The 24,395-nt window shown below is 45.3% G+C and overlaps 1 protein-coding gene across 6 annotated transcripts in view; it reads left to right on the top strand.

Annotated features, from left to right (window-relative positions):
• fermt2 (FERM domain containing kindlin 2) overlaps positions 1 to 21,871 on the top strand; it is a 112,410-nt gene extending 90,539 nt beyond the window's left edge. For 4 of the 6 annotated variants that reach the window (XM_029729886.1, XM_029729885.1, XM_029729888.1 and 1 more), the window contains 9 exons: positions 183 to 317; positions 13,399 to 13,448; positions 14,588 to 14,712; positions 14,845 to 14,951; positions 15,104 to 15,328; positions 17,678 to 17,698; positions 18,498 to 18,622; positions 18,840 to 18,981; positions 19,181 to 21,871. In XM_029729886.1, the coding sequence (XP_029585746.1) occupies positions 183 to 317; positions 13,399 to 13,448; positions 14,588 to 14,712; positions 14,845 to 14,951; positions 15,104 to 15,328; positions 17,678 to 17,698; positions 18,498 to 18,622; positions 18,840 to 18,981; positions 19,181 to 19,354 (1,104 nt within the window). In that variant the 3' untranslated portion in view covers positions 19,355 to 21,871. The remainder of the gene's footprint in view (positions 1 to 182; positions 318 to 13,398; positions 13,449 to 14,587; positions 14,713 to 14,844; positions 14,952 to 15,103; positions 15,329 to 17,677; positions 17,699 to 18,497; positions 18,623 to 18,839; positions 18,982 to 19,180) is intronic. The other 2 variants (XM_029729887.1, XM_029729890.1) reach the window with 1 other exon arrangement.
• The last annotated feature ends 2,524 nt before the right edge of the window (positions 21,872 to 24,395 follow it).

Below are 24,395 nucleotides of genomic sequence, written 5' to 3'. Positions count from 1 at the left end.
TTCTCAAAACTTTTGGCCACGACTGTACATAGAAACGGAAGCCAGTGGAGCCAAACAGAAAAGTTACATTACCAGTAATGACATTCTCAATATCAAACAGGAGACTGGTGTTGACACATTATTCATATAGTGTTAAGGACTGTTGGCTAAACATTAGTCCCTTCTCTCTCTCTCTCCCCCAGTACCACATCAACAAGCTGTCTATCATGTCGTCAGACAACCACATGAACAACAGTGAGAAGGAGGTGGACGAGGTGGACGCTGCCCTGTCAGACCTGGAGATCACCCTGGAGGGAGGCAAGACCTCCAACACCCTGGTACTACACCTTACTGTCCTTTACTAACCCCAACCCTAACCCTGTCAGACCTGGAGATCACCCTGGTACTACATCTTACTGTCCTATACTAACCCCAACCCCTAACCCTGTCAGACCTGGAGATCACCCTGGTACTACACCTTACTGTCCTATACTAACCCTAACCCCTAACCCTGTCAGACCTGGAGATCACCCTGGTACTACACCTTACTGTCCTATACTAACCCTAACCCTGTCAGACCTGGAGATCACCCTGGTACTACACCTTACTGTCCTATACTAACCCTAACCCCTAACCCTGTCAGACCTGGAGATCACCCTGGTACTACACCTTACTGTCCTATACTAACCCTAACCCTGTCAGACCTGGAGATAACCCTGGTACAACATCTTACTGTCCTATACTAACCCTAACCCCTAACCCTGTCAGACCTGGAGATCACCCTGGTACTACATCTTACTGTCCTATACTAACCCCAACCCCTAACCCTGTCAGACCTGGAGATCACCCTGGTACTACACCTTACTGTACTATACTAACCCCAACCCCTAACCCTGTCAGACCTGGAGATCACCCTGGTACTACATCTTACTGTCCTATACTAACCCTAACCCTGTCAGACCTGGAGATAACCCTGGTACTACATCTTACTGTCCTATACTAACCCAAACCCCTAACCCTGTCAGACCTAGAGATCACCCTGGTACTACATCTTACTGTCCTATACTAACCCTAACCCCTAACCCTGTCAGACCTGGAGATAACCCTGGTACTACATCTTACTGTCCTATACTAACCCAAACCCCTAACCCTGTCAGACCTAGAGATCACCCTGGTACTACATCTTACTGTCCTATACTAACCCTAACCCCTAACCCTGTCAGACCTGGAGATCACCCTGGTACTACACCTTACTGTCCTATACTAACCCTAACCCCTAACCCTGTCAGACCTGGAGATAACCCTGGTACTACACCTTACTGTCCTATACTAACCCTAACCCCTAACCCTGTCAGACCTGGAGATCACCCTGGTACTACACCTTACTGTCCTATACTAACCCCAACCCCTAACCCTGTCAGACCTGGAGATAACCCTGGTACTACATCTTACTGTCCTATACTAACCCTAACCCTGTCAGACCTGGAGATAACCCTGGTACTACATCTTACTGTCCTATACTAACCCTAACCCTGTCAGACCTGGAGATAACCCTGGTACTACATCTTACTGTCCTATACTAACCCCAACCCTAACCCTGTCAGACCTGGAGATAACCCTGGTACTACACCTTACTGTCCTATACTAACCCTAACCCCTAACCCTGTCAGACCTGGAGATAACCCTGGTACTACATCTTACTGTCCTATACTAACCCCAACCCCTAACCCTATCAGACCTGGAGATCACTCTGGTACTACACCTTACTGTCCTATACTAACCCAAACCCCTAACCCTGTCAGACCTGGAGATAACCCTGGTACTACATCTTACTGTCCTATACTAACCCAAACCCCTAACCCTGTCAGACCTGGAGATCACCCTGGTACTACATCTTACTGTCCTATACTAACCCCAACCCCTAACCCTGTCAGACCTGGAGATAACCCTGGTACTACAACTTACTGTCCTATACTAACCCCTAACCCTGTCAGACCTAGAGATCACTCTGGTACTACATCTTACTGTCCTATACTAACCCCTAACCCTGTCAGACCTGGAGATCACTCTGGTACTACATCTTACTGTCCTATACTAACCCAAACCCCTAACCCTGTCAGACCTGGAGATCACCCTGGTACTACATCTTACTGTCCTTTACTAACCCCAACCCCTAACCCTGTCAGACCTGGAGATAACCCTGGTACTACATCTTACTGTCCTATACTAACCCTAACCCTGTCAGACCTGGAGATAACCCTGGTACTACATCTTACTGTCCTATACTAACCCTAACCCCTAACCCTGTCAGACCTGGAGATCACCCTGGTACTACATCTTACTGTCCTATACTAACCCCAACCCCTAACCCTGTCAGACCTGGAGATCACCCTGGTACTACACCTTACTGTCCTATACTAACCCCAACCCCTAACCCTGTCAGACCTGGAGATCACCCTGGTACTACATCTTACTGTCCTATACTAACACTAACCCTGTCAGACCTGGAGATAACCCTGGTACTACATCTTACTGTCCTATACTAACCCAAACCCCTAACCCTGTCAGACCTAGAGATCTCCCTGGTACTACATATTACTGTCCTATACTAACCCTAACCCCTAACACTGTCAGACCTGGAAATAACCCTGGTACTACATCTTACTGTCCTATACTAACCCAAACCCCTAACCCTGTCAGACCTAGAGATCACCCTGGTACTACATCTTACTGTCCTATACTAACCCTAACCCCTAACCCTGTCAGACCTGGAGATCACCCTGGTACTACACCTTACTGTCCTATACTAACCCTAACCCCTAACCCTGTCAGACCTGGAGATAACCCTGGTACTACACCTTACTGTCCTATACTAACCCTAACCCTGTCAGACCTGGAGATCACCCTGGTACTACACCTTACTGTCCTATACTAACCCTAACCCTGCCAGACCTGGAGATAACCCTTGTACTACATCTTACTGTCCTATACTAACCCTAACCCCTAACCCTGTCAGACCTGGAGATAACCCTGGTACTACACCTTACTGTCCTATACTAACCCCAACCCTAACCCTGTCAGACCTGGAGATAACCCTGGTACTACACCTTACTGTCCTATACTAACCGTAACCCCTAACCCTGTCAGACCTGGAGATAACCCTGGTACTACACCTTACTGTCCTATACTAACCCCTAACCCTGTCAGACCTAGAGATCACTCTGGTACTACATCTTACTGTCCTATACTAACCCCTAACCCTGTCAGACCTGGAGATCACTCTGGTACTACATCTTACTGTCCTATACTAACCCAAACCCCTAACCCTGTCAGACCTGGAGATCACCCTGGTACTACATCTTACTGTCCTTTACTAACCCCAACCCCTAACCCTGTCAGACCTGGAGATAACCCTGGTACTACATCTTACTGTCCTATACTAACCCTAACCCTGTCAGACCTGGAGATAACCCTGGTACTACATCTTACTGTCCTATACTAACCCTAACCCCTAACCCTGTCAGACCTGGAGATCACCCTGGTACTACATCTTACTGTCCTATACTAACCCCAACCCCTAACCCTGTCAGACCTGGAGATCACCCTGGTACTACACCTTACTGTCCTATACTAACCCCAACCCCTAACCCTGTCAGACCTGGAGATCACCCTGGTACTACATCTTACTGTCCTATACTAACCCTAACCCTGTCAGACCTGGAGATAACCCTGGTACTACATCTTACTGTCCTATACTAACCCAAACCCCTAACCCTGTCAGACCTAGAGATCTCCCTGGTACTACATATTACTGTCCTATACTAACCCTAACCCCTAACACTGTCAGACCTGGAAATAACCCTGGTACTACATCTTACTGTCCTATACTAACCCAAACCCCTAACCCTGTCAGACCTAGAGATCACCCTGGTACTACATCTTACTGTCCTATACTAACCCTAACCCCTAACCCTGTCAGACCTGGAGATCACCCTGGTACTACACCTTACTGTCCTATACTAACCCTAACCCCTAACCCTGTCAGACCTGGAGATAACCCTGGTACTACACCTTACTGTCCTATACTAACCCTAACCCTGTCAGACCTGGAGATCACCCTGGTACTACACCTTACTGTCCTATACTAACCCTAACCCTAGCAGACCTGGAGATAACCCTTGTACTACATCTTACTGTCCTATACTAACCCTAACCCCTAACCCTGTCAGACCTGGAGATAACCCTGGTACTACACCTTACTGTCCTATACTAACCCCAACCCTAACCCTGTCAGACCTGGAGATAACCCTGGTACTACACCTTACTGTCCTATACTAACCGTAACCCCTAACCCTGTCAGACCTGGAGATCACCCTGGTACTACATCTTACTGTCCTATACTAACCCTAACCCTGTCAGACCTGGAGATAACCCTGGTACTACATCTTACTGTCCTATACTAACCCTAACCCCTAACCCTGTCAGACCTGGAGATCACCCTGGTACTACACCTTACTGTCCTATACTAACCCTAACCCCTAACCCTGTCAGACCTGGAGATAACCCTGGTACTACACCTTACTGTCCTATACTAACCCTAACCCTGTCAGACCTGGAGATAAACCTGGTACTACATCTTACTGTCCTATACTACCCCTAACCCTGTCAGACCTGGATATAACCCTGGTACTACACCTTACTGTCCTATACTAACCCAAACCCCTAACCCTGTCAGACCTGGAGATAACCCTGGTACTACATCTTACTGTCCTATACTAACCCTAATCCCTAACCCTGTCAGACCTGGAGATCACCCTGGTACTACACCTTACTGTCCTATACTAAACCTAACCCCTAACCCTGTCAGACCTGGAGATCACCCTGGTACTACACCTTACTGTCCTATACTAACCCTAACCCCTAACCCTGTCAGACCTGGAGATCACCCTGGTACTACACCTTACTGTCCTATACTAACCCTAACCCCTAACCCTGTCAGACCTGGAGATCACCCTGGTACTACATCTTACTGTCCTATACTAACCCCTAACCCTGTCAGACCTGGAGATAGCCCTGGTACTACATCTTACTGTCCTATACTAACCCTAACCCCTAACCCTGTCAGACCTGGAGATAACCCTGGTACTACACCTTACTGTCCTATACTAACCCTAACCCCTAACCCTGTCAGACCTGGAGATCACCCTGGTACTACACCTTACTGTCCTATACTAACCCCAACCCCTAACCCTGTCAGACCTGGAGATCACCCTGGTACTACACCTTACTGTCCTATACTAACCCCTAACCCTGTCAGACCTGGAGATCACCCTGGTACTACATCTTACTGTCCTATACTAACCCTAACCCCTAACCCTGTCAGACCTGGAGATAACCCTGGTACTACATCTTACTGTCCAATACTAACCCTAACCCCTAACCCTGTCAGACCTGGACATCACCCTGGTACTACATCTTACTGTCCTATACTAACCCCAACCCCTAACCCTGTCAGACCTGGAGATCACCCTGGTACTACACCTTACTGTCCTATACTAACCCTAACCCCTAACCCTGTCAGACCTGGAGATCACCCTGGTACTACATCTTACTGTCCTATACTAACCCCTAACCCCTAACCCTGTCAGACCTGGAGATAACCCTGGTACTACATCTTACTGTCCTATACTAACCCTAACCCCTAACCCTGTCAGACCTGGAGATAACCCTGGTACTACACCTTACTGTCCTATACTAACCCTAACCCTGTCAGACCTGGAGATCACCCTGGTACTACAACTTACTGTCCTATACTAACCCCAACCCCTAACCCTGTCAGACCTGGAGATCACCCTGGTACTACACCTTACTGTCCTATACTAACCCCTAACCCTGTCAGACCTGGAGATCACCCTGGTACTACATCTTACTGTCCTATACTAACCCTAACCCCTAACCCTGTCAGACCTGGAGATCACCCTGGTACTACATCTTACTGTCCTATACTAACCCCAACCCCTAACCCTGTCAGACCTGGAGATCACCCTGGTACTACACCTTACTGTCCTATACTAACCCTAACCCTGTCAGACCTGGAGATAACCCTGGTACTACACCTTACTGTCCTATACTAACCCTAACCCCTAACCCTGTCAGACCTGGAGATAACCCTGGTACTTCACCTTACTGTCCTATACTAACCCTAACCCTGTCAGACCTGGAGATAACCCTGGTACTACATCTTACTGTCCTATACTAACCCTAACCCCTAACCCTGTCAGACCTGGAGATCACCCTGGTACTACACCTTACTGTCCTATACTAACCCTAACCCCTAACCCTGTCAGACCTGGAGATCACCCTGGTACTACACCTTACTGTCCTATACTAACCCTAACCCCTAACCCTGTCAGACCTGGAGATCACCCTGGTACTACATCTTACTGTCCTATACTAACCCCTAACCCTGTCAGACCTGGAGATAGCCCTGGTACTACATCTTACTGTCCTATACTAACCCTAACCCCTAACCCTGTCAGACCTGGAGATAACCCTGGTACTACACCTTACTGTCCTATACTAACCCTAACCCCTAACCCTGTCAGACCTGGAGATCACCCTGGTACTACACCTTACTGTCCTATACTAACCCCAACCCCTAACCCTGTCAGACCTGGAGATCACCCTGGTACTACACCTTACTGTCCTATACTAACCCCTAACCCTGTCAGACCTGGAGATCACCCTGGTACTACATCTTACTGTCCTATACTAACCCTAACCCCTAACCCTGTCAGACCTGGAGATAACCCTGGTACTACATCTTACTGTCCAATACTAACCCTAACCCCTAACCCTGTCAGACCTGGACATCACCCTGGTACTACATCTTACTGTCCTATACTAACCCCAACCCCTAACCCTGTCAGACCTGGAGATCACCCTGGTACTACACCTTACTGTCCTATACTAACCCTAACCCCTAACCCTGTCAGACCTGGAGATCACCCTGGTACTACATCTTACTGTCCTATACTAACCCCTAACCCCTAACCCTGTCAGACCTGGAGATAACCCTGGTACTACATCTTACTGTCCTATACTAACCCTAACCCCTAACCCTGTCAGACCTGGAGATAACCCTGGTACTACACCTTACTGTCCTATACTAACCCTAACCCTGTCAGACCTGGAGATCACCCTGGTACTACAACTTACTGTCCTATACTAACCCCAACCCCTAACCCTGTCAGACCTGGAGATCACCCTGGTACTACACCTTACTGTCCTATACTAACCCCTAACCCTGTCAGACCTGGAGATCACCCTGGTACTACATCTTACTGTCCTATACTAACCCTAACCCTGTCAGACCTGGAGATAACCCTGGTACTACATCTTACTGTCCTATACTAACCCTAACCCCTAACCCTGTCAGACCTGGAGATCACCCTGGTACTACATCTTACTGTCCTATACTAACCCCAACCCCTAACCCTGTCAGACCTGGAGATCACCCTGGTACTACACCTTACTGTCCTATACTAACCCTAACCCTGTCAGACCTGGAGATAACCCTGGTACTACACCTTACTGTCCTATACTAACCCTAACCCCTAACCCTGTCAGACCTGGAGATAACCCTGGTACTTCACCTTACTGTCCTATACTAACCCTAACCCTGTCAGACCTGGAGATAACCCTGGTACTACATCTTACTGTCCTATACTAACCCTAACCCCTAACCCTGTCAGACCTGGAGATCACCCTGGTACTACACCTTACTGTCCTATACTAACCCCTAACCCTGTCAGACCTGGATATAACCCTGGTACTACACCTTACTGTCCTATACTAACCCAAACCCCTAACTTTGTCAGACCTGGAGATAACCCTGGTACTACATCTTACTGTCCTATACTAACCCTAACCCCTAACCCTGTCAGACCTGGAGATCACCCTGGTACTACATCTTACTGTCCTATACTAACCCCTAACCCTGTCAGACCTGGAGATAACCCTGGTACTACATCTTACTGTCCTATACTAACCCTAACCCCTAACCCTGTCAGACCTGGAGATAACCCTGGTACTACACCTTACTGTCCTATACTAACCCTAACCCCTAACCCTGTCAGACCTGGAGATCACCCTGGTACTACACCTTACTGTCCTATACTAACCCCAACCCCTAACCCTGTCAGACCTGGAGATCACCCTGGTACTACACCTTACTGTCCTATACTAACCCCTAACCCTGTCAGACCTGGAGATCACCCTGGTACTACATCTTACTGTCCTATACTAACCCTAACCCCTAACCCTGTCAGACCTGGAGATAACCCTGGTACTACATCTTACTGTCCTATACTAACCCTAACCCCTAACCCTGTCAGACCTGGAGATCACCCTGGTACTACATCTTACTGTCCTATACTAACCCCAACCCCTAACCCTGTCAGACCTGGAGATCACCCTGGTACTACACCTTACTGTCCTATACTAACCCTAACCCTGTCAGACCTGGAGATAACCCTGGTACTACACCTTACTGTCCTATACTAACCCTAACCCCTAACCCTGTCAGACCTGGAGATAACCCTGGTACTACACCTTACTGTCCTATACTAACCCTAACCCCTAACCCTGTCAGACCTGGAGATAACCCTGGTACTACATCTTACTGTCCTTTACTAACCCTAACCCTGTCAGACCTGGAGATCACCCTGGTACTACACCTTACTGTCCTATACTAACCCCTAACCCTGTCAGACCTGGAGATAACCCTGGTACTACACCTTACTGTCCTATACTAACCCCTAACCCTGTCAGACCTGGAGATCACCCTGGTACTACACCTTACTGTCCTATACTAACCCTAACCCCTAACCCTGTCAGACCTGGAGATAACCCTGGTACTACACCTTACTGTCCTTTACTAACCCTAACCCCTAACCCTGTCAGACCTGGAGATAACCCTGGTAATACATCTTACTGTCCTTTACTAACCCTAACCCCTAACCCTGTCAGACCTGGAGATAACCCTGGTACTACATCTTACTGTCCTATACTAACCCTAACCCTGTCAGACCTGGAGATAACCCTGGTACTACATCTTACTGTCCTATACTAACCCTAACCCTGTCAGACCTGGAGATCACCCTGGTACTACACCTTACTGTCCTATACTAACCCTAACCCCTAACCCTGTCAGACCTGGAGATAACCCTGGTACTACATCTTACTGTCCTATACTAACCCAAACCCCTAACCCTGTCAGACCTGGAGATCACCCTGGTACTACATCTTACTGTCCTATACTAACCCTAACCCCTAACCCTGTCAGACCTGGAGATCACCCTGGTACTACATCTTACTGTCCTATACTAACCCCAACCCCTAACCCTGTCAGACCTGGAGATAACCCTGGTACTACATCTTACTGTCCTATACTAACCCCAACCCTGTCAGACCTGGAGATAACCCTGGTACTACACCTTACTGTCCTATACTAACCCTAACCCCTAACCCTGTCAGACCTGGAGATAACCCTGGTACTACATCTTACTGTCCTATACTAACCCCAACCCTGTCAGACCTGGAGATAACCCTGGTACTACACCTTACTGTCCTATACTAACCCTAACCCCTAACCCTGTCAGACCTGGAGATAACCCTGGTACTACATCTTACTGTCCTTTACTAACCCTAACCCCTAACCCTGTCAGACCTGGAGATCACCCTGGTACTACACCTTACTGTCCTATACTAACCCTAACCCCTAACCCTGTCAGACCTGGAGATAACCCTGGTACTACATCTTACTGTCCTATACTAACCCAAACCCCTAACCCTGTCAGACCTGGAGATCACCCTGGTACTACATCTTACTGTCCTATACTAACCCTAACCCCTAACCCTGTCAGACCTGGAGATCACCCTGGTACTACATCTTACTGTCATATACTAACCCAAACCCCTAACCCTGTCAGACCTGGAGATCACCCTGGTACTACATCTTACTGTCCTATACTAACCCTAACCCCTAACCCTGTCAGACCTGGAGATAACCCTGGTACTACATCTTACTGTCCTATACTAACCCCTAACCCTGTCAGACCTGGAGATCACCCTGGTACTACATCTTACTGTCCTATACTAACCCCAACCCTGTCAGACCTAGAGATAACCCTGGAGGGAGGCAAGACCTCCAATACACTGGTACTACTGCACTTTACTGTATCAAGCACTAGTTATGCAGTTTACTGTACTTTACCTCACTGCTACTCTAGTGGTACATTCAATTAGAGCAAATGTTATTGGGACATACAGAGTGGCATATATTATGGTTGAATCGGAATGTTAAATTCAACTCTTCCTACCATCATATTTATGCTAATATGACACCAATGTAGATGAAAATTTGCAAATCAACTTGATTTGAGTTACACGACACGCCTCTCGTCATAATCCATCCGGCCGTTACCGAGAACCACTATACCGGATTGTTGACAGGGTCGTGTTAGTATTAGGGTTGTCAGAATTATTTTTGCCCAAACCTAGCTCAAATCAATGGAGAAGTCAACATACAAGTGTAAGTAAAAACGAATGCTAATAAGTTCGTAATTGTGCTACTAACGCACATGACGGCACAAACACGTCTCGTAAAAAGGAAATGTTTTTTTTTTATCTTTTAGAAATTGTAGAAATAAAATGTTTTCCTTCAGATGTTCCAGCTAGGCAGGCTAACGTTGTTTAATTTGCTAGCTATCATACAGTAGGCGTATATTTAATAATATATTTAATATACATAGACATGCACTCATAATTGATGTAGTGCATATAAAGCACACACAAGCTACCGGTGGCTGAAAGCACGAATTTCCGTGCAAGGATGGTCCATTTTAAAAATAATTCCTTCCTCCCTTGACCTGCAAGTGTATACTCGTCAGACGTCATGATACGTCATCAGAAGTGTCCACTTAATTTGAGGGCTGTGAGTGGCTTTGGACTGCAGCCCGGGTAGAGCAACTTGACTAGTAGAAAGCTAGCAGCTGTAACTAATTAGCTAGCTTACACCAGTTGGATTAGAAGCAGAAGGTAGCTAGGTATATTTTGGTATGGAGGGTTTTTCATATGGCTGAAATCATCTGTGTAAACTGCTGACCTGGAAACCTGGATATTCAAGTTGATGTATCTATAACAGGGTTTGTAGCGTAACGGTTGGCGTCACTGCCCTGGGATTTGAAGGTTCTGGGTTCACCTACCGGAGGGGATATTTTGACCATTCTCTTTCGTGTATAGATTTTGACACCCCCCTCCCTTTCCCAAAACACACACACCGTCAGATGCACTCCATCTCTACAGTACAAATGCACACAATAAATTGCACAGGTTGTAATCGTTTCTCCTTTTCTGGCCACACTTTCATTTGAGAAGCTAAGAAATTTGTCAAGCTGGCCCTGGTGGAGCTGAAAAATGACTTGCACATCTTAAGCATATCGTACACTATCAGTAGTACTTAAGTAGCCTATGTTCTCTTCCAAATGAGTACTCCCATCTGTTTAATTTATACTGCCATTTGTAAATGTGGGAATGTGTGCACTTTTACTGCCATTGGACAGTTGTGTACAGCATTACTAAGAACATTTGTAGCTAAAGGATTTAGCGCGCCAATCCATTGTCAGATTTGTAAATATGTGTCCTTAAAAGTGTTCTGTACTTGTCTATTGACTTTGTATTTTACAGGTGTTTCTCAGCAGTTTGCCACAGTGTTTGTATCAGGAGTTACCAAAATTGCTATTGACAAGCCACAGGGTTATGCAGGCTTTTTTTGTTCTAGCCCCGTGCTACCACACCTGATTTTACCACTCAGCTGTTGATCAAGACCTCAGCTGTTCATCGAGACCTTGAATAGTACAGTCAGGTGTGGTAGAACTGGGCTTGAACAATAAATCCTGCATAACCCTGTAGCTCTTAAAGAGCAATTATGGCCATCCCTGAACTGTATCTGATGAATATACGATTGTACATTGTATATTTTGTAATAACTCACTATTGTTTACAGGTAATGTAGTATCCTACTCAGTCTTTCTTCAGTACACTTTAAATGTTCATGTTAATGGGTACATGTAGATTATTTTGTATTTTCCAGCAGCTTTCTAGTTTGTCTTGTTACAAGAGATCAGTGAAAAATAATTCATTTTACATCATATATTGGCTTAAATGGGTTTCTGGTTTTTCGCTTCCCTCTGGAAAATCAGCTGTTAATATAAAATAAATACTAATAAATTCTAAACATTATTTCAGTTGCCATTTGTCATTGTTTACTTTTACTCTATGTTTTGCTGTATTATGTTGTAAAATAGTGTTGTATAAGCACCTTCTGGTGTAAAAACCATGGCAATTAGTCAGGCTGTTTGAGAAGGTTCGAATCCTAAGCAACCTGCCTACATATTGTTTGTAGTACAATAGACGAGCATAGCTACTATAGTACAGTAGGTCAAAGCTGTGTGCTGGAAAACCTTAGAGCATCGGTGAAGTACGCATTGTGGTGCACATTTCCTTTTTCGGCTTCAGACCAATGTCTACTTCTCACTTAAAACTAGTTTTTTTTAGTTTGACTAGGGTCTGGGTGAGAACTTCACTGCAAGGCAAAAAGCTACTTCAGAAGGTGTAAATTCTAATGATGTATATAAAGACTAGAATGCTGATGCTATGTGTTGGTCAGTGAGATGCTTTAAAGCCATCGGTCAGCCATATTGGCACTCCCCAGTAATAGCGGTCCTCCACAAGAATGAATGGAATTCTACAGTATTTCAATTAAATATTTAAAGGACAAAATTACATGTATTTAAGTATTTTGTTGTAGTGGGGACAGTAACGATTATACTTTAAGGAGAATGTTATATATTTGATTATTTTTATGTTTAGTTCACATAATATAATTTAAAAGTATGCATTAGGTGTCTGTAATAGAATAAACGTGGTAAAAACAAATGTAGACATTAAGACATTTCTATAGCTTCCAAAATATTTTTTTACAACGTTGGGGAAGTGCCAAGATGGAGGTACGGTGGCTTAAAAACAGCACCCCCTGTCAGTTATCTAGTGTGTATATATAAATATAAATATAAATGATTGGTCAATTCTGTATGGGTAGTGGGTATCACATGATTTGGCCATTGTTAAAACTGTCTGCCCCAACCAACTGAAGTTTATACAGCTTATCTGAGGAAGTTGAAGCTTGATTACCTAACTGTTTTCTTTTATATGCAACTCTGAGCGATGACATTGCAAACATAGAAAGTCAAACTTGAGGTCATTGTTAAAGTTGTGCTTTATAATCCTGTCCTTGTCCTTTCTCAATAATAACCATTCAACCAGCACTAAACATGTTTGTTCCTCTCTTCCTCTCAGGGTGATATCACATCCATTCCTGAACTGGCTGACTACGTCAAAGTCTTCAAGTAAGTTCAGCAACCGCTTCGGTGGTAGAAGTTGTCTTTAATCACAGATCTAGGATCAGTGTATCATCCTGAAATCCATTAGGGGGAAATTCTAAACTGACCTTAGATCAGTGGCAAAGAGCCAACTAGCCAGTTCCTCCTAACTCTACAGACTGCCTCCGTTGATTCATTTTAGCCCTTTCTTGATGTCTGCTAATGACTGGCCATGCGCCTTTAAAGAAGGCATTGTCCCTGGGATTTTAAATCTAATACTTTGTGAGCAGGAAACAAGGTTTGGGCCCAAATTGGAGAGCTGTTGTCTGTTCAGTATCAAACTTGGCTGTATGGATTGGGTTTGTGGACTGGCTTGTTCCCAGGACCAGCTTATTGGTGGGGCTCAGGATGAATCAAAAACACTGATTACTGCAGTGATTCGGGTTTACTTTAGGACTAGGACCAGTTATAATGGTCCTCTTTAGCTCATGGCGGGTTAAAGTGGTCCTCAGTAGCTCAGTTGGTAGAGCATGTCCCTTGTAACACAGGGATAGTGGGTTTGACTCAAGAGACCACCCATAAATAAAATCTATGCACGCATGACTTAGTTGCTTTGGACAAAAGCATCTGCTAAATGGCATATGTTATTATTATTGTATTATAGGCTCTAACTAGGGCACAGAGCAATATCTTATACATAGCTAGGCGCCCAAAGTTTTTCCTGGTCAGGTGGTGAGTAAAACCCCTGGCCCTAGTCATAAAAGCCTTTTGACAACAGGCCCGTGTTGACAAGCAGGTAGCTCTTGCGGCTTTAATAATGTTGTAAAAATATAAGCTGTAGACTATTACTGAGAGGTATTTCCACAGTAATTGTCCTCCATTAAAACTCATGTCCAACGTTGGCTCCTCTCCCATTCATGCTACTGACTCTGTTATGGACCACAGGAGGCGGCTGAGAAAGCTCTCGCTGTCTCTTTCTCTCGTCTTTTCAGTTAGACTTGGCCCCTCTCAAGTGGAAAAAGTACCCCCCTTTTTTATGTGGCTTGACGGCTCTCCTCTTGGTGTCTGGGGTTGGGTTAGCGTTGCTAAGCTATGTGTTTTGTGATTCAAGCAGAACTGACTACCCCCCTGTCGCTCTTTTTCTCTCTTTTCTATGCGTTTTCCAGGCCAAAGAAACTGACACTGAAAGGCTACAAGCAGTACTGGTGCACGTTCAAGGACATCACAATTTCCTGCTACAAGAGCAAAGAGGAGGCTCATGGGACACCCTCTCTCCAAATGAATCTAAGAGGTACACACACACTCACTAAAGAATGCAACAGTTCCTTTACGACCTGAGTCTGTGTGATCCCCAATGATGTGTGGTGGATGGTTTTGACCACCTACCGCCCCCTTCCTCTCTGAACTGTTTGTGTTTTTGTAGGTTGCGAGGTGACACCAGATGTCAACATCTCCGCTCAGAAATTCAACATCAAGTTGCTTATCCCGGTAGCTGACGGCATGAACGAGATCTGGCTGCGGTGTGACGCTGTGAGTATGGCTCTTTGGCCCCCCGCAGGCAGACACCCCCCCCCCCCCCCCCTCCAGGGGAAACACTGATACTGTAAATGCGGTCCATGTAGTCATCTTATAATCATAACCACCATCCTTCTCTCTGTCTACTCCCTCCCCTCCCCAAGCAGGAGAAGCAGTATGCCCACTGGATGGCAGCGTGCCGCCTGGCCTCTAAGGGGAAGACAATGGCAGACAGCTCCTACAATCTGGAGGTCCACAACATTCTGTCCTTCCTCAAGATGCAGCACATGAACCCTGACCCCCAGTTCATTGCGGAGCCAGCCGTCACCAACGACATCAACTCTGAGTGCCTGGTGTCGCCGCGCTACTTGAAGAAGTACAAGAACAAGCAGGTAACTGAAATAACCAGGGTCTGTGTGGAGAGGAGACCCCATTTATGTAGCCTACAGCTGAATGGCCAAGGATTCAAATATGCATGCAGGTGGATACATACACTGCGAGTGAACAGACAAATCTATGGCAGCAGGAAGCAACCCTGGCGAGATAATGGGGAGATAATTGTTCCAGGGGGAGTTTGTTGTTTACCCCCTCCCCGCGTCTGGGTTGTCCTGCACAGGAATGCTCCCACCTTCCCTCTAAGGGGAACCCAGGACAGCGGACCATGCACTCAGCAGTCTGAAAGGGAGGATTACCACAAGTGAGGCTCAAAGGCGATCTCCTTACTCTAAACTAGCTTCCTTCCCTCGTCTCCTTTCTGTCATTATAACTGAAAGGTGACTATCAAGGAAGCTAGTTGACTGGATAGAGGTCCACCATGTTAATTTCACCCATCCATGCCCTGCCAGATCTGTGCTCAAGAAGGAAAGGAGAAGAGGAAAATAATATAATACTGAAGACTATTGAGAGACGCAGCCAGAGAAATCCAGACAACCTAAAGGAGTTGTCTTACTCGGAAGCAAACCACCAAAAGCCAACCAATGAAGTCACATTTATGCATTAGATTAACTTGTTTAAGGGGCAGTATAATTGTGCTCTGTACTTAGCAAATTCCCATGTAAATAACAGGCTGATGTATATACTGTACATTAGACCTGCAGAGCACATGCTTCCACAGATGGGAGGGGGAGTGGCCTTCCCTCGCTTACTCACTCAATGTGGTTCTGATTAAGCTGTATAGGAAAAGTGGGAAGTTATTTTGGTGTGGGTGGGTGGGTGTGTGTGTGTGTGTGTGTGTGTGTGTGTGTGTGTGTTCGGTGGTTAAGTGATGACTCCATACTAGTCTGGGTTTGGACTGTAACCATTGCTTCAGCCTGGCGTGTTACTGGGTCGTCTAGGAAAAGAGCATGGGGAAAGACCACTCCTGATGTGTAAGGGAGGAGGGGAGAGCTCATCAAACAGGAAATGTCTATCCTGGGTGGACATCCTAAAACAGTCATTACTGTGTCCACTGAATCACATTGAAATTGTGTTTTTGTTCTAAAAAGATTGAATTGAGAATGAGCTAAACTTGTTTATTCAGCATTGCTGCCTAAAAACAGGATAGGTGTGTGAGTGTGTGTGTGTGTGTATATAGTCTGTAGTGTGATGGGCCTCCCACTCAGATCTCATTCAAATTCTCACCCCTCCTAGCCTCTCTACCCAGGCCTGCGGGGCAGTCTGTCTGTATGGGGCTGTGGTTCTGGCCCATCTCCAGTCTCTGTCTCAGTGTGAGGCTCTGAGCTCTAACCCAACCGAGCCTAGCTAGGCAAGCACGGGATGGCCCAAAGGCACCTAATGAAACACTCCTCTCATCTCTGGCTGGACAGGGCCACTGGCGGTGGGATTAGCGAGGAAAGTTTTGAAGAGCATTGTGTGCTTTTTGTGAGTTTGTTTTGTAGTTTTTGTGTGTGTTTGGGAGGGGAGTTTCAGGAAATGAGTTCTGCCTGGGAATGCAGAATGGGAAGCCAGGCTGAGAAAAGCCACTCTGTCAGTCAGTCAGCTAGTTGTGCTGTGGGAGAGATGTTTTCAGGGTACTGCCTCTCCCTTTTCCCCCCAAACTGGACTTCCTCATCTCAGACCCTCCCCATGGGACTTCGTGCTCCAATCCCAGCAGATACGCACAGGAATTTATAGATTGCTGGGTGCTAGGCTAGATGGTTTCTTAACTTCCTAGCCAAACATACAGTTTTACATAAGAGAAAGCAAACTGGGGAGGCCAAATAACAAACACCAGGATATTGCTAGATAACCAAATGCAGAGTTGTAGCTCTCTATACTACAGCTGTGTGATGCCTTGGTATGTAATACCACCTGGCGGACATAATGGGAATTGCATACACAAGGCTACTGGCCTGCCCTACAGTACTGTACTCAAGCTAGTTAAGTGTAAAATAAAACCTCCAACAACTGTCACCCAGGTCTTTCAAGAAATAATTACTCCAATTAAATGTTTCAAACTTTTAAGTCAATGAAATCAGTTTGTAATTGTTTGTGTCCAAATAACTAAACCCTCTGCTTGCCCTGACAGATACTGTTCTGTGACTGCTGCTGCTTTCTCTCCACATGGAGACTGCTGCATGATCCTACAGACCTCAACTCTCCTGTTCATTTACCCTGTTCTGATTCGGATTCTGCTGCTTTGTTTTGGAGCTATTTTCTTTGCTCGATGGCCTTGTTCTCACCTGCTTGTTTTTCTTTCTGTTTTCTCTCTACCTCCCCTCCTTTTGCACTCTTCTTCCATCCCTGCCTCCCTCCCTCTTCAGCCAGGCTATATCAGGGACCTGGTAAGTGGAAATGGCTTTCTCTAGGGGTCGTGGTTGATTTACCATAGCAGTAGTTGTTTAACAGTCTGAATAGCTAGTTTGTTTCACTGTTAGTCTTAGGAAAACTGAAACTTCCCAGTCCAAGGGCGATTGCTAATTGTGTTTTGTTCAAGCCTCATTTCCTCTCATTTCTCCTTCAACTACTAACACACTCTGAATGGGATAGTAAGATGTTAAAGTGGTGAGTCTGTCCTGAAGACCCAGGTCAGCATCTGTCTGTCTCCTCATCCCACTGACGCATACGCCATGGGTTTGGGCTGCTCTGCTTCGAACTCAACTTTAGGGCTGTAAAGAAACACACGCGCCGGGGCGGAGAGGCACTTCATGGGCCATTAGACTTAGACTGGCCTCTGGGGATCTCAACTGTTGGTTCATACTTTAGTTCGGTGACCTTGTGTGCCTTCCTATATTTACGGGGAGGTGTCTTTGGGTTTGGGGGTTTATAGCGGGGTTTTAGTGTGGTGAGGGTGGGGCCATGTGTGCACAGTAGACCAATGTCTGTGTCTAGGGCAGGGCTGTTCAATTCAGGTCCTGGAGGGCTGAAAAACATATTTTTTCTGTTTCTACCTGGTAGTTAATTGCACTCACCTGGTGTCCCATGTCTGAATTAGTCCCTTATTAAAAAGAGAGGATGAAAACCAGAAGTGTTTCAGCCCTCCAGGACCGACATTTGAACAGCCCTGGTCTGGGGCTTGGTTTCAGAGTGGAGGTGGTGTTGGTGTGTGACGTGTTCAACAGCCTTTCAATATGTGTTAATCAGATTTCGGCCCGGATCCTGGAGGCCCACCAGAACGTGGCCCAGATGAGTCTGATCGAGGCCAAGATGCGCTTCATCCAGGCGTGGCAGTCCCTGCCCGAGTTTGGCATCACTCATTTCCTGGCCAAGTGAGTCCCTCTCCTTCTTCATACAGAAAATAACAGACATTTTCCCCAAGTCTGTCTGTCTGTCTCTGTGTCTGTGTGTTTTTGGACTTGTTGTTTTATGGCTAACAAAGATTTTATTGTCGGATACAAAGATGCATGGTGAAATCCAGTAAGCATATTACTTCCAAGAACCGCATCCCAAGCAGTGAGCTCACTTGGAATTATCTGTCATTCCCAGATTCCAGGGCGGGAAGCGGGATGAACTGATCGGCATCACCTACAACCGTCTGATCCGGATGGACGCCAACACCGGAGACGCCATCAAGACTTGGAGGTTCGCCAACATGAAGCAGTGGAACGTCAACTGGGAGATCAAGATGGTACAAATTTCAGCTTATAGACCAGGAAATAAACCGTTTTAGAGACAACACATTCAATACTCTAAACAGAGTCACCGTCAATTTGTTTTCGCTTTGTCATCTTAACATGGCATTTCACACGTAAATCTTTCACATCTTTACTAAATGAATTGTCAGTAAAGCCCTATGGTTTTGACTGTGTGATCACCCTGTGCCCTAGGTGACGGTGGAGTTTGCAGATGAGCCCAGCCTGGCCTTCATCTGTGCGGAGGTGGACTGTAAGGTGGTACATGAGTTCATCGGAGGCTACATCTTCTTGTCCACGCGCGCCAAGGACCAGAACGAGTCTCTGGATGAGGAGATGTTCTACAAGCTGACCAGCGGCTGGGTCTGAGTCTGACTACCCTGTGCCAGGGGTCAGAGATTAGGGGTCAAGAGGGGAGGGAGGGTGGGGACTAGATCTGAGTTTATTTTATTTGTTATATATTTTTGGTGGTTTTATTTTGGAACTGTGCTAAAGAGGCCCACACAGCCGCCCACTATCGTTATTGTTGTTAAGAAGCTGACACCCTTTATTTTTTGTTGCGTTAATGCTGACAAAGGTATTTGTAAACACTAATATTTTGCGCAATGCTGCAGCCCAGATGATCTCTGAACTCCAAACCCTGCCTGTGGCTCCACATCCCTCTCCAATGCACATGGGACATCGTCTACTTCCTCAAGCAGCGATCACAAAGCTACGTCCATGAGAACGTATCACGTCAGGAGACCTCTCCCTCACAAAGACTCTTTCTAAATCCCCCCCCCCCCCACCACAGCGACTCACCTGAAGGAACTGATCACATTGGCCTGTCAGCTACTCCACTACGTCATCGTAATCCGACCAGACCACAAAATCATGTATCAGTGTTAATGAAGAATCACATTATTTATTTATCCCTGTTATGTTTTCCTGTTTTAATTTGGCATTTTAGTAAGATGTGGTGCTCTATTTGGTTTTTGTAGTGACCTGTGGTTTGCCTTACATGCTACTCCTGTGATATGATACTCTGTCTAATTTATGCTGCGGAGTGCCACTTCACTCTCACGTATTGTTCACCCACATATTTACTCCCTTTGGTATAAATATAGGCAGTAGCAATCACCAAAGTAAGAGTATCGGCAAAACGGCGACACACTTTTACTTCCTCGGCAGAGACAGGAAGTGATATGGGGTAATTTCCCTCCGTTATTAAGGAAAGGCTGAGGAACGCATAGCTCATGGAGAGACTTGGGCACCGTGTCCTCTCCACCCAATGAAGGATTTTCACTTGATCTAACTAGTCCATATGAAGTCACGTGTAAGCACTTCTCCAGTGTACATATGATCCCTTTATGAATAAGCTGTAGTAGTTAAATTAATTTTTGTTTTTTTTTACGGTGTTTACTTTGTCTGAGCATACCTCCAGTGGCAGTTTCCTCTCCCCTGTGTTCAGTAGTGTGCTTGAAGAGTTGAAACAAGCCTTGGTGCACACCTACAGTAGTGCTTTCCTGTTGCCTGCATTAGTTAGTGTCAGCCAAACCGGTTCTGAATATACACAGAGATCAACCCGGGTGAATGTCCTACAATGTGTTCTGTAAACACCTGAATAACCATGCCTAGTTCTTACAGCTAAAATATGTCAGTGTGGTGCTTGATCATCTAGAAGGGGTCACTCAAGGATACTCTGTTTGAGAAGTTATTTTTATGGTTATGATGTTGACAAGTTCTGAGGTAATTACTGAAAATGCGAATGAATATGTTACTGTCATGGAACATGTGGTGCCATGAAGTCCTGTTGGCCAAATGACGTGGTTCAGGTACATGCTGCCAGCCACATAGGGTTGTCAGATGCTCACAGCATGTAGGAAAGGCCTCAGCTCTGCCTTGACTCAGACCCTTGCCATTGCATTGTGCATGTATAGTACAACTGGAGGGATATTACCAATAATAACAGAGTTCCCAAGTGCAGCCTCCTTTTATCGCCGTTCTTTATCTTACACCGTATAGTATTATTATTATTCAGTACCGTTTTCATTGTTACGCACCAGCAATAGGTCACCAAGTTTGAAGAATGAATTATGCAAAGTCTGGGTTTCTTTTTTCCTCGGTATGAAGGAACATTAAATGAAGTATTCTTTTTTTGTAACTTATGTAAAAACACAGGTTTAATTGAATTGTACAGTTGTTCTTTTGTTGCTGCTTTTTTTCTTTTTTCTTTTTTTTTTGGAAGTGTATTTTTGTTTCCAGAAAAGAGGGGGGAGCCATTGGTCAACATTGTGTAGTATGAAGATTTGTGCCTGCCGATGTTACGGTCTTATTGAGTTTTTAACATGATCTATATATGAAGATAACACTAGTCTCAAACTCCAGGTTGGTAGAAAGTTAATGAAGATTTGTCTCACACTACATATTATTATTATTATTACTCAAACATTGATAAAAGGGATTTTCAATGTACTTTTTTCTTGTTGCCTCCTATAAGCAGAATTACATTGCTAATTTCTATTCTTGCCTTTTTTTGTCACTGAATTTGCGCTCTAGCTCTGTAAAATTTCGCCAATGACACCTCCCTAGGCTATCAAACTCTTACTCTGTTCAGTGCCTTTAAAAAATATATATCACTTAATTTTCAGATTTTATCACCATTGTAGCTTTTCTTTGAACAATGTTTTTGGTTATGAAGGAGACCCTTTCAATTGAGATAGACCCTAGTGTTTGAGACAAACGAGCGTAAATTAACTGAAGAGAAGGAAGCTTAGCCTATTTTTTTCCTACTATAACGTTGTTTTTTGTTTGCCTGCAATGTCCAGAGCAGCAGTGCATGGCCTGCTGTTTTCAGACTGCAAAAAAATGCATTTATTTTAAAAAATAAAAATACTTTTTATTTAAGGTTTGAGTTATAATATTATATTCCTACTTATTCAAACATCGAGGCAGTGATGATCACCACAGATTACTGAGGACCAGAAATCATTCACATACCGCTTTAAAGCTACAGTATGTAATTTTCCGTATCTGCAACAATTGAAATTTGGGTGATTCTACCCTGTCTCCACCAGAGGGCAGTACGTAACCACCCCATCTTCCACCCACTGCTGCAGTCACGTCATATCCTGGACTGGATCCAAACTTCTCTAAAGGTCACTCACTGTTCTTAAAGCGGCTTCCAATGTTATCTGGCATCCGTCAGAAACAAGTGGCAGTGTTACCAACCGTCTTCGTTTACAGGCTTCTGGCGCCCGATCCCCCGTCCCGCCACGGCAACCGTCCGTCTGTCACCTGCAGAGCAGCTATGGTGTGGAGGTGCCATGATGATGGCACTCAGGCCACCTGGGGCCCGCAGTGTCTTGGCATCCTGTAGGGTGAGGTGGTGGGGTGTGACTCAGACAGGCGACAGAGGTGTGGGTGGGGGGGGGGTCATGGGGGGGATGCTCAGGAGGTGTAGACGGTTGAATTTATTCTGTCTCTTTTGGATTATACATATGTGATCGTAGCTACATTAACTGAGAGAAAATGTTAACATGCACATCACAGTGAGGTTTATAAAACAAAATGGGTAGCATAGTCTAGTCATGTTCATGGAATCGCAAAGACATCTGGGCATGTAGGATTATTTATGGTGACATTTAAGATTTCTGCCTTGGGCTATTACATTCAGTATCCCTCTATGTGAATAGAACTAAGTGCTTGTCCACTCGTCTCCACCCTCCAGTCCAGTCCTGTCCTGAGGTCAGATGAGGTGTTACTGGTGTAGCTCTGGGTACAATGAAATCTACAGGAACATCCTGCCCTTCAAAAAGATGTCAGAATGACAGAATCGGGACAAAACGAGGCATTCTTCTGCAGTAGCATTTACACAGTAAAGTACTACTCAAAGCACCCTTATTTTGATCAGGGGTAGTGGTTCAGACATGTATATCTGCATGGAGGATGTCACTCAACCAACTAAAGCTGTGTGTGTGTGTGTATCCTCAGTGTGCTTTTGTGTCAGTACCTCATCTCACAGCCAGCCGCATCCTTTCCCCACGTTCCCTTCCCTGGGTCTTCTCCAGAGGGAATATTCCCATTGTGTGTGATGCTGAATGGGAAGTGCCTGTCCACTCCACCTAGTGTCACAGAATTCCTGTGACCTCATGGTACAACAGGGTGACGTCCACCAAGATGGGAGCAGGAGTAGAACTGTTCAAAGAAAATCCACTCCGTTGAGTTTGATTGAATAGAATTACATTGAGTTTCAACTGATTTAATTAAATGACACACATTAGACACGGAAGGAGCTGACACCACCTGTAACTACTGAAGTGCCAGCTGTCTTCCACAGTTCTTTCATTTTGAAGAAGCATATTTCCTCATCTTCCTCATACCTAGTTAAGGTAATGGAATTGAGGCTTGATTCATTTTAACTTGATTGATTGGTTGGATGAGGATTTTTGTTAGGGGTGGGTGCGACTCAATATTGGGAAAGTGTTCCTAATGTTTGATATACTCTCTGTGTGTGTGTGTGTGTGTGTGTGTGTGTACACACACACACACACACACACACACACACACACATTCATCCTCATGGAGATTGATGTTTAAAATGTGTGCACTGCTTACATTTGCTCATGACTGCATCAAAAGGCCAACTGTATTTGGCAGGCGACTCTATACTCCGTCTATCGGAAAAGTGAATGTTACACATTGGAATAGTGTAATGCCGTCCAGGAAAGCAGACCATAATAGGCAATAAACCAATGGGCAATTACAAACAGTCATTCTCTGGAGCTGGTTATTTATTTATTTCGGGACTGAGTATAAATGCCTAAAGCATCTTCCCATACTGGGGAAACATGTTTGTCTTTGTGTTCAGCTGCTGCCTTAGTAAATACATTGATTGCATTCTGGACAATGACTGTATTATGTCCATCTTGTAGTATTTCTCCTTGCCTGTAGAGGGTACTCATTTTCTCTGAGGTGCTATGGGGCGCACGTGGTTAAGGTACATTAGTGCACGCACATCAAATCATGTCAATTCAATCATTAAACACTTAACTTGTATTGAACTTCCTCAGCCTTGTTTGATTAGCAAGGACCATTTTTACACACCAATGTACAGATGTCAGTGATGGACCTGTTGGCTGGGGCCAGGGCATGTGCCTTAAGTGTGAAGCTTGTACGTCATAAAGACTTAGATCATGTGCCAAAGGGTGTCCTCTCTGATGAGGTCACATGGTCAGATTGATTTTTATAGAGCTGAGCTGTGTCTGTAATGGAAGCCAACAAAGTTTGTATAATTTGCGGCCAGTCGTTACTTTCACAGACACAGACACACTGAACACCCCTCTACACACTCCCAAAGGATATTGCAAAAACTGTTCTTTGGATCAAGTTCTAACTAAATATCACAAAATAATCACATTTTAAATATAAT

This window comes from Salmo trutta, chromosome 33 (assembly GCF_901001165.1).
Source record: "Salmo trutta chromosome 33, fSalTru1.1, whole genome shotgun sequence".
Taxonomy (NCBI): Eukaryota; Metazoa; Chordata; class Actinopteri; order Salmoniformes; family Salmonidae; genus Salmo; species Salmo trutta.
Note: the sequence above shows the minus strand (reverse complement) of the source record. Positions and strands in the feature narration are given on the sequence as shown.